This window comes from Liolophura sinensis, chromosome 6, assembly GCF_032854445.1.
Source record: "Liolophura sinensis isolate JHLJ2023 chromosome 6, CUHK_Ljap_v2, whole genome shotgun sequence".
In the NCBI taxonomy this organism is placed as follows: Eukaryota; Metazoa; Mollusca; class Polyplacophora; order Chitonida; family Chitonidae; genus Liolophura; species Liolophura sinensis.
The window spans coordinates 15168789-15180960 of NC_088300.1; the positions used below are offsets into that span (position 1 = coordinate 15168789).

General features: G+C 39.0%; 1 protein-coding gene across 1 annotated transcript; it reads left to right on the top strand.

The window, feature by feature from the left end:
* The first annotated feature begins 501 nt into the window (after positions 1-501).
* LOC135467814 (sphingolipid delta(4)-desaturase DES1-like) lies at positions 502-5919 on the top strand. Its single transcript, XM_064745679.1, has 3 exons — positions 502-740; positions 2811-3553; positions 4033-5919. The coding sequence occupies exons 1-3, from the start codon at positions 659-661 to the stop codon at positions 4273-4275; spliced, it is 1068 nt and encodes a 355-aa protein (XP_064601749.1). The 5' UTR covers positions 502-658; the 3' UTR covers positions 4276-5919.
* The last annotated feature ends 6253 nt before the right edge of the window (positions 5920-12172 follow it).

A 12172-nucleotide genomic window follows, 5' to 3' on the forward strand; every position in this document is an offset into this window, starting at 1 on the left:
AGAATATTTTACTTATACGACGGCGGCCGGCATCATGGTGAGAGGAAACCGAGCAGAGCCCGAGTGAAACCCACGACCACCTGTAGGTTCCTGGCAGACCTACGGGTGTAATATATGCGTATAGGCCTATAGTATAAATGTATATAGGTAATGTACACAATTTTAATGACCTAAACATAATTTAAATGTACATACTAATGACTCCATATCAAAGTGTATATAACTAGATAATCCAAGTTTCTTTTCATACTAAATGTCTATTCTGGTGGGTATATTTCAACGTACAAAATCTAAACCATGCGTGTTAAATCGGCCTATATATGGCAATTTAAATATTAAACAAGAGAAGAAACTGTAGAAAAGGTACCAGTCACTCGACGAGATTAACCTCGTTACCATAGCCTCCGTGTGGCGCTTTAACTTACTCAGTCTGGTCCAAACAAGCCTACAATATAGTCGGTCCTGCTCCCGTATGACTAAGGTTAACCTGCGTTTGGGTGAAGCCCACGAGTGGTGTCAGAAAGATCGCGTGGTGCATTGAGTCACTCCACTCGTCTGATACAGAACAGGAGAAAGCGGAGGCCTAGGTGAAGAGCTGTTTTTGTGATCTTGCTTTTCGAATCGGTGTTGTCAGTTCGAAAGTGTACACGGAGCAGCCATGGGTGGAAGTGTTTCAAGGACGGATTTTGAGTGGGTATATACGGAGGAGCCTCACGCGACAAGGCGAAAGCAAATTTTAGGTAAGGGAGTAGATTATTGGATTGAGACAGTCCCAAATTTGGTTGATCAGCATTAAGTAGATGCGACATGATTTGTAAGAAATGTCGGCTTCTAGTCGGGATCGATGAAGAGACAGAACCGCCATGTTATGGCATTCCGAGTATCGCGTAGTCAGCGTGGGGAAAACACGTTACATAAACACCGGTAGCGTGAATCGTTCGATTATTCGCTCCGCCCACGGTGACGGTCGTTTGAGTGGTCCAGTCGTCAGTTCTGCAATCGTAATGACCTTAGTAACGACAGCCTCCCCGGGATATATTTGATTATTGAATCTAATAAGTTTATCAAATAGAAACACTGTGTTTTGAATATCTGTATGGACATAAGTTACTATATTTTGACATAGGCTCACAATCCATTTAATCCACCGGCCCCGATAGCACAGTTGGTGGAGCGTCCGCTTCGTGAGCGGTAGATCCAGATCAGTTCAGCATTAAAGGGACAGTGCAACGACTGGTTGGGACTCGGGGCGGCATACTTGCCTTTGGTAAGGCATCTCAGTGAAGCAGCACTAGATAAAAGAGCGGTGTAAATCCATCCTACAACAAGGAGGCACATTACATGCACTCAAAGGATTCCTTCATTGTCATGTGACTGAAAAATTGTTAAGTATGACGTTAAACCCCAAGCACTCACTCACTCACTCACTTAATCCATGGACGTTTTGATACTTGTGTGTAGTCCTACATTATTAAATGCCAGTTGTTGAACAAGTGAATATAATCAGGAACCAGTGGTTAAGCAAGTTTTGTTTTTGCACCGATGGTTGACAGTTGCTGTCTTCCCAGATGTAGTGCTCATGAGCGTTTCACATCAGCTTTTCTGTTATAATTTTAAAAAGAGTCCCATATTATTATTCATGATGTCTTTGTTGTGTACATGTATTTCGAATCAAATGCAACATAAAAATGAGGATTAAACTTAACTGTCATTGACTTTAGCATTTAGTTGTCTGCACAAGATTTTACCCCAGTTGACCTAGGTGCAGCAATATGTGGGTCAAATTTTTTTTTTACCCGGTATCTACCCCACAAGTTCGTGTCAAAATGTCAGTATGTGAGCTTAGAATTGTGTTCATTGCATGGTGAGGTGACATGAAATAATATTGTACCCTGTGATAGTAACTGCCCTGAAATCCTGAAACAATTTGACTACAAAGTGCTTGTATTAGGAGCATTATCTGATCTAGATCATATCATAATTTCTGTGAAGTTCATATTCCCCCTACCCAGGTTGTCCAATAGAAAACAGTTACCAGCTACCTGCAGCCTGCTACTTTTGGGGAAAAAATGGGCATGTAGCTGCTGATTTTGACCAGATTTTGTATTTTCCTTCATCTAATTCGCTCTTTGGTAGCTAGCCAATTTTCCAGGTAACCTTGTAGTAAAAAAGATAACAAAAGCTCTCCCTACCTGTACAGTATAGTTGCAGATTTCTAAAATTATTATTATTTGGTTTGTTCTCCTGGCCTTGCTCAAGTATAGATTTGTGGTAAATAATCCCTAAATATGAACTGTAAAGGATTTTTATCAGGAACTGAAAGTTACCAGTAAGTATATAGCGATGATTGTCTTCAGCATGATACTTTAGTGGCTACAGCACCTTGACAGCATGGACACAGTATATGTACACACACCTAATGAGTCCTCATCATCATATGACTGAAAAATTGTTGAGTACGACGTTGTACCGCAAGCATTCATTCTTAAGTATTGCGCGAAAGACCAATCAAATTAATAAATAAATCCATAAACCTGACAAAATGGATACAGTTGATCTGTTTTGACATCTACAGAAAACTTTTTCTTTCTATTTTTAGGCAATTGAATGCTTGCATGGTGACAAGTTGATAGCCTTAAAGTTTCAACAGTTTCTTCCCACCAAAATGTGTGCCATCGTCATAGAAGTGAAATATTCTTGATTACAGCATAAGACATCAATCAAATAAGTAAATAGATGTACATCATCAAAATTCCAGCACTGTTATCTACATTATCTAACTCAACATCGCTTACATCTTACCTTTGCAGAAAAGCACCCAGAGGTGAAAAAGTTGATGGGCCCTGACAGCAATATGAAATATTATGTGGTGGTCTTGGTGACAGTGAATATCTGGCTGGCCTGCATGGTACGAGATGCCTCCTGGCCCGTGGTCTTTTTGTTGAGTTATGTTGTGGGAGGTGTCATTAACCATGCTCTGACATTAGCCATTCATGAAATTGCCCATAATCTGGCTTTTGGACACACTCGCCCATTGGCTAACCGAGCACTGGGTATGTTTGCTAATCTGCCGATAGGTGTGCCAATGTCTATATCATTCAGAAAGTACCATCTGGAGCACCATAAGTTCCAGGGCGATGACCTGATGGATGTGGACATACCGTCTCGCCTTGAAGGGGTCCTCTTCATCAATACGCTTTCAAAGCTTGTCTGGGTTATACTCCAGCCTTTTTTCTATAGCTTAAGACCCTTGTTTGTAAATCCCAAACCTTTATCTGGACTGGAAGCTATCAATGTGGCCATCCAGGTTAGCTTTAACTACATCATCTGCTCTACTTTGGGCGTGAAATCCATGGTCTTCTTGCTGGGAGGAACTTTGCTGGCCATGGGACTACATCCTGTAGCTGGCCACTTCATTTCTGAGCACTATGTGTTTGTCAAGGGATACGAGACCTACTCCTACTATGGCCTCCTCAACTGGGTCACCTTCAATGTGGGGTACCACAACGAACACCATGATTTCCCCAATATTCCAGGCTCCAGATTGGCACAGGTAAGTCACATACATTTAGAAGTATCATGTATTTGATTCATTATGTGTCAAATCTGAAAATCAGTGCATAAGTTTAATAGCTCCTTCCTTCAGAGTGTAAGATTAGCAAAACTGTTATGTACTACATCAGTGGAGAAATAAGTGACCAGATTTGCGAATGTTAAGTATAAACCTATGACCAGAAACTTGGACTTTCAGTTTTGCCCCAAAGAATGTCACCAATGTTTTTGGATGTTCTGTGATCCTCCCATACATGTACAATGTATATGTGTGTATTTGTCTTAATTAGTATTCATGTAGATGTTGCTGAAGACCAGCCAGGCTTTGGAAGCTGAGATTACGTCATTTCAATTTTTTTTTTTTTTCTGGTGTGAGATGAACGTTATATTTCCTCCTGTTTTTAAGTTTATGACAAATGATGATTGATAAACTGTGAAATCAAGAGTTTAGCTGAAAGTGTCTGGTTTTGTCATTTTCAGGTGAGTAAAATTGCCCCTGAGTTTTATGAGGATCTTCCATACCACACCTCCTGGACCAAAGTCATCTGGGACTTCATAACTGACCCTGACATCGGGCCATATGCTCGAGTCAAGAGGAGGACTGGAGATGGCAAGAATGTTCCCATTGATTCAAGTGGGATGATGAAGGGTGGATGTTCTGTAGACACAGATCAGAATAGACACCATGCAATACCAAACCAGAAGGGTGCGAGGGCACTTTGATTCTGTTGGACTTCATTCTGTCATGATATCTTAGCTAATTTTGTATGATCCGTATGGTCCTTGCCCTTCTGTGTGTGTTGATGAGGTACTGGCTGTACTTTTAACCTTGTTGTCAGCTTTCCTGTGTGAAATTGTTTGTGTTTCTTGCCATACCAGCCAGAATAACTAAGCTGCTGAGAAGGTTTGTGTAACAGCAGCTCATTCTCTTGTTTATTGTTCTGCTTCATGATATGATCAGAACACTGATGTATGACATGTGTATGTATATGTATGTATATCAGTTTCTAGCCAGAATCTGTATTCAGTCTCCCCTTACTCTTTGTTTGTGTATTTAATATGGTCTCATTAACTTCATTTCTTTATTGACAAATTAGTACATTATTAGGCATAACATGATGGAAAAGAATAAATTCCCTCTCGCACCACCATGTTTTGTAAATCAAATATTACCAAATTGACGGGAAAAAAAAGATCTACCTTACATTGTTTCAAACAACGAATATTGTTAATAATGTTTATACATTAAAATCAAGGCTAGGATGGTGTTCATCTATGTGAAAAAACATGAGACAAACAAGAATAGGGATATTCTTGTGTACACTGCATAAGTTTGACACTAGTGGAGCCAGGTCAAGAAATCCTGTTCATAGTTTGAACAGTAACTCTATATTTCCTGACATATTACAGGCAGGTGAGCAATTAAAGTAGTTACACTTACACGATTTTAATATTGTACTTCAAAGATCATGATACTACGTCATTTGGATTAATTAAGGCAATGATGTCCTTGCATATTATTGGCATGTTGACCAGTAAGGTTAATGTGTATAGTGAAGACATGGTTTGATCGAAGGATGGCATATGGATCTATAAAACAATAGGATTTTTACATGTATGTACCCCTGGCTGCCATCAAAAACTAAAAAGTTCAAAGCGAGAAAGAATAGATGGTCAAAGCCAGCAGAAAATTTTATACAAACTACATAATCCAAAATGGCCCTGTGGCATGAACAATAGACGCATTTCCTTAAAAATTTGAAAACCACTGTGGCAAGCTGCATTTCAGCAGCCCTTGTTATTTTTGACAGAAGATGTAGCCCAAGAGAAGTGAAATCATGTGTCAAACTTAGCAGTGACACGACATGCCCTGTTAACCTACAAACACCTGTAAGGTAAGGCACCTTAGAGCACAGAGAACATTCAGCTATAGATTTCTTGTGGGATGAGGCATTCAGTTTGTTGGCTAGGTACAGCTATGATAAATGCATTGAGCTTTGAAAACCGTCAGTGCATATTTAAACTTCATGTTTGTGCTTTCACTGTTTTTCTGCTACTTTTCATCTAACTTTCTCTTTCCAGTTCTTAAACGGTTTTTTTCTTAATTGTGATATACGCTTTGACAGTCACAGGGAAATTTTGTATATGTGTATGGATAGTAGGGTACCACGTGTTATGACGTCATAGTGACGTCAGTCGTCATGTAGAAAGGTATTAATACACCAGAAAGAAGTCCATTATATACATGTTATCTCATAAACCTTGGCCAGGGATAGGTGAAGATACCAAAAATAACATAGGGGAATGCTTTAGCCATCCTGGGCGTACATATTAAACATTAATGACCAAAGGTTGTACTGTTTTTTCCTTTCCTTTTTTTTTTTTTTTTTTTTTTTTTTTTATCTCAATAATACTCATGGAGTATCTGTTTTCATCAGTATTTCTCCTGTTTTTGAGCCTTTTGTTTTACGTGCATGTGAAAAAATTGTTTGAGAGCTACCGGTTACATTTTTCTGGAGTGTTTTTGGTTTGTTCCACACGTATACATACGTTCGAATTTTAATAGATTTTCAGTTGTCATTGTTATCTTTGTGGAGGTTAGCATGATGGAGTATCCAGTAATGTTTAAGAATGGTACATTGTAAGTAATGGAATGGATTATGCTCTCAGTCACATTTTGACGTTCACAGGGTGGTCTATCACGGAGTGCCTGGACAGGAAACCAGATAGCCCTATGCCTGGGACTGTATATTATAGTCACGGCCTATACTTAGGATGAAAATAATTTTAAAAGGTGACTCTAGGTCCTTTTGAAGAATTTCACAAACAAGGGAGTTTTCATAGCTTTTGTATGCTGGTAAGACTCCTTATATGTTCAACCAAGAGTCATCTAGTGGTTCACTACTACCAGGCTGATGGCACAGTGAAATGTAGGGCAGAACGATCACGGCATCATCACACAGGTATTCAGTCTTCCAGGCGTTTTGTAATAACTGATCAGTGTGCAATATGTAGCACCCAGTGACTGCCTCTCAGGCTGCTATGTGTACCCTACTGTATTTAAATTAAGTACTGGCATTATTGCCGTATGATCGAATGTACATATTTAACTGTTGCTTTTTACCGATTTTCAATGTTGAATAAAATATGCATGGCTTTTGTCCGGAGGATTGTGGTTTCGTGTTCACTTATTCTGAGGGCACTAAAATGCTGAGGTTTCTATTATATTTCTGCGTTCTCCGTTCCTGAAGGTGATCTATGTTAGATTCATGGTGGGTCATACGTAAGACCATACATGTAGCCTTACGATGGCTTAGCTACCGCGCTACTTGATGTAAGCATTGTTCTGTTCTGTTGCCATATGTGACATCTTTTCTGGTGGCTTTAGTATGGTGTTCTGCGTATCCTGAATATATCGGCATTTGCAGGTTGGCATGCAATCAGGAAACAACTTTAACTGTAAAAAAGAAAAACAAATTTAGTAGTGTAAGTTTGCTATGTTTATGACATAACACGTGGAATGGTACAGGTCTACATATTGAATGTATTCCACATAATGATGCCCTGTTAACTTAAAATGAAATTGTAATGAGAAGAGTGTCAACAATCCGCGAATGATCTTCAGTCCCCCAGGCTCTGCATGGTTTCCACCTCATCATAATGCTAGCTAGCTGTCGTCTTATAAGTGAAATATTGTTAAATACGCCGTAAAACAACGGTCAAATAAATGAAAAGGAGAGTCATTACTTCTCAGCCTAGGAATACCACGTTATTTTTCAATCATTTGTGGTTAAACGCTCGCTTTGAAGTTCCATTATCTGCACGATCGATTATTGTTCAAGAATATACTGAAGAATCCACGACGGGAATAAGGCTCAGGGATATATCGATTAGACATTGTCACTGGCATTATAAAACATCCTATAAGGGAAAGAAGGTTATGAGTCTACATGCAGTTCTTAGGTATCGTTTGTTTCCTGGAATCCAAGACTTACCTCCGGCTATATCACGGAGCTATTAATTATTTATTTATTTCATTGGTGTTTTACGCCATACTCAAGAATATTTCACTTATACGACGGCGCCCAGCATTATGGTTGGTGGAAACCGCTCAACGCCAGGGGGAAACCCACGGCCATCCGCAGGTTGCTGCAGACCTTCCGACGTACAGTCGGAGAGGAAGCTAGCATGAGCTGGACTTGAACTCAGCGACTGCATTGGCGAGAGGCTCCTGGGTCATTACGCTGCGCTAACCGACTGAACCACGGAGGTCCCACGGAACTTTTAAGGCACGATATATCCGCGTAGGCACTGAATGCTACTCCCTGATATATGACGGCGGCCAGGTTTATGGGTAGAGGAAACTGGAGGGAACCGTCATCTAGTACCTAAAACCCACGACCAAAACGACGATAGCTGTGTTCGAGCACGCGCCTGATAGCTGCAACGAGCCTGTATCAGCGGGGTGACAACCAGCAGATACTATGTATTTACATGTATAGGCATATAGGCATAGCTGAATGCAGGATAGAATAAGTTCGTGCACCATATGGCTTTTGGTGATTGACAAAGAAAAGGCAGAACTGTGCACATGTGACTTGTGTGACGAAATGTCAAAGCCCCTCGATCTATCATGTAGCCTTTTACCAGGTGTATAACCACGATCAAACACCTATCCCATATCGGAATGAAGGGGTGGGTTCACCGTAGCTGTGCATTCAGAATGACTGACACTACTTTCATTGCGTTTATTACAGAATATTGAGGAAAACTAAATTTATCTTGTGTAGCCCGCACAACCTCAAATCCGAGCTCACGTTTCATCATTTGACCCCACGTAGAAAATTTCACTGATCTTTGCCACTCACAAAACAATTGACATGTTTGGTGTACACAGATTCTCTATCAGTCATCCGAAGTGTCTAATTTTCCCCCTGGGTTCAAATGATAGTGGGCCTGGGACCTATGAAAGCAGACCTTTGAGCCGTATAGTATAGTCTAGGTCCTGCTATTCATACAATGTGTCGGGGTAACGCTGTACATAAGTACTATGTAAATATATTTGTGCCACTAGGGTACTGTTATATGCAACATTGTTTTATATAAACCAGATTTCAATGAAGTAGAATTATTTAAATTAATAGTTTAAACTGAACCATGTAGTGTCGTTGCATTTTGTTTGAACCGTTTCAAATTGTAATAATCCCTGAGCTCACATTTGGAAGCTGTAAATATTTAGTGTTACCTGGGATTAAGGACCATCTTACTCCCAGGTGTTTACCGGAAATGCGTTACGGAGGTTTACACACATTCAAAATTGACATTTCATAGCATCTATGTTCACTTGGCTGGTGTTCAGACTCATACATGGGAAATGTCGACTGATTTTTTTTTTTTTTTTTTTGTCCAATGTTGCTAACACATTTGACATCTTTTCAGCTGCATGAATCTACAGATGAGCAATACTTTCCTGGCAGGTGCAGTCTCTATATATAGCTACACAGACATGTATGGGCCTATTGTGGCACATGTATACGCCACGTAATCTGTTAATGTTAATTAGACAGCAATAAGACAACAGAGCTGGAGGTGGTATAGTATTCTACATATGGTGCATGGCAACTTTACACGGCAGTGGGGTGGGTGGTGGGCGATAAGGGCAGGGTGGGGTTGCTAGGCGTTCAAGAGAACTTGGTGACACAGTCAGTCAGACTAACTGTATACGTGCCTTTCAGCATAAACCTTGGGATGTTTAACTCTGCTGATGTCATGAAAGCCACACAACAGCAGCGTCTACTTCAGTGGCAGACTGGTTAATCGAATTACACAAGGCCTGCGCCGATACCAATATATAAGGCAGTTAATGCTTTGGATTGAATCAAGTGTACTGTCAACGCCCGATGATCTATACGACATCGAATCACTGTGATTGTCGTTGTGATTCGATGTCGTATAGATCATCGGGCGATCTATACGACATCGAATCACAACCCTGCATCGGTACATTTCTTGGAAAAACTGAACTATCATAGGCATCTATAATGATAACAAGCAATTGGCCTAATGGCAATCCAAATAGCATTAACCCAGGAGGCTGTATACTGTGAATAATTATTGAATTAATTTGTTATTCACATCTATTTATTTATTTATGATTTATTTATTTATTTGATTGGTGTTTTACGTCGTACGAGTATTTGACTTATATGACGGCGGCCAGTACTATGGTGGGAGATAACCGGGTTTACATTTTATTTGTTTATTTATTTATTTATTTGATTGGTGTTTTACGCCGTACTCAAGAATATTTCAGACCTTCCCACGTACCTTACATTTAGTAATTGAACATATAATAATACTGCGTTAATTTGTACACTGGCTTTGCTCTGCGTGAATGAGCTGTACACACTGTTAACGGTCTGAAAAGGTTCTGATTACTTGCATTAACAACGAATAACATTGAACAGGACGAACATGAATATGCATTGCATGCTTGAAAATTGGATTCTGTAGATTTCGTGTGCAGCAATATTTACGTAAGGGTGTAACTATATATAAACCCATCCATCATAAAAAAAATGGCTTCACAGCTGTACACTGATGTCCAGCGTATACACTCAAAAAATAATCTGTTAACTGACAGAAAGTCTGTTGCCTGAGTGATGCTGGAGTATATTCTGTTATTATAACACAATAGTGTGTCCTACCCAACTTAATATTCTGTTAGTCTAATAGAATCTTTATGTTGAATTAATAGAATATGTGTGTTACACGTATAATCTGCTACAATAGCAGAATGCATTTTAGTAGCACACACAGACATTCTGTTAAATTTAAGATATTGTTATTATTATTATTATTATTACTGAGAGTAGGTTATGCCCGGTTTCCTCAGACCATAATGCTGGCCGCCTGAAATATGCCCGAGCACGTCGTAAAACGCCAACCCAAAAAATAAATAAATCAAACTCCAGTTATAAATAAATAAATTCACATAGTTTAATAGTAGCATGTCTTCTTTTAACTAGGTATTTATCAAATGTTAAGACCTGTAGGCCTATATGCCTCTATATATATATATATATATATATATATATATATATATATATATATATATATATATATGTGTGTGTGTGTGTGTGTGTGTGTGTGTGTGTGTGTGTGTCAGACAAACAAAATTTTAATTACAGCTGCAGACCAAAATAGTATAAGAATTAAGCAACTCTATATGATGTGAAATGATAGTTTCATCAAGTAAAGGACCACAGCCTTATAAAAGACAACACGAGACTAAATATTTGTATGCATCGATACATAACCTTTCTCTATGTGATGTTGCATATAATCTAGACATCGCAGTTCACATATTGAGAAAACATTTCCTCCTGCGGGCCCCCGAATGACACGACATCATCTTTCCGGTTGCTTAAATATGGCGCCTGTCATGTCCTGATAAGAATTCAGATTAAAACTTGATTTACTCTGTTACCAAGCACATCAGAAAAATGTTTGCCTCCGTTTAGGTCTGTTTCCTGAGTAACCTGTCTTCCTGAGTACCTCAGGTTATATTATGTATTTTCTTTTCTTTCAAAGAGCCTTCGTCAAAGACTTTAAAATGGTACTTGTTTTCGTAATGTGGGTCCATGTTAGTGTGAGTGTTCATATGTTTTTGTTGCTCTTGTTCTCGTTTTCATGGTAGGCCTTAAGTTTCGCACTTTCGATTCCTGTCGAGTTTCTCAACAACCTTATCTTGAAAATTGAATTTTTCACTGAATTCCTCAGTGTTTCCATATAAAAGTAAAACGTTAGACTGATTGTGTTTCTGTTGCTAGTCTTCTTTGGGTTAGGCAACCGGACGCAAACAGAGGTATTTTCACTGGAGAGAGTTAACCTTTGTAGATCTCACTGCAGGTGGATAGACTGTGAAGTTTCGGTATTGTGCAGCCTATCATCTATAATTTGTGTTATATATGGTGTAGAGTGAAGGTCGCGGCGATCTCTTGATCACATGTTGGCATTTTTAAGATTTAAATTAAGACGTGTTAAATGCTGTAATACGATCTTAACACCACGTAATGCTTTTTGTAAGGTGTATAACTTGAAGATACACGATTTTAACATTTATAACCAGCTACGCAATGCGTGGAAGTGTTAATTTGATCTAAAATAATATTAAACCTAAACATTCTCTAATTATTTTTTTTAATCAAGTATATTTCTGTAACTTAGTTATCCTAACATGGTAGCTGATTACTCTCCTCCACCAATTCTACAGTGTTGAATTAAACACTATTAAAGCTATATACAACCTACACTGTGTACATTCATCCTCAAATGACTGAAAAATTGTTAAGTACGACTTTAAAAAACAAGCATACACATATGTTATGTGAACAACCGCCGTTAGCTTCTAAGTTTAGCTTGCCACTGTTTAGATATGCTGAGTTCAGGGCCTGCTGTCTGCCTCTACCTTAGGATGTTCCAGAATACGCTCAGTTCGGTGCCTGTTTGTTTACAAAAAGTGTTCAAGAATTTTCTTATTCTAGACAATTCCACCAGTCTATATAAGACCTATGAAAGCAGGTCAAAAGGAAGAGAAAGGAGAATTATTGAGAGTTTG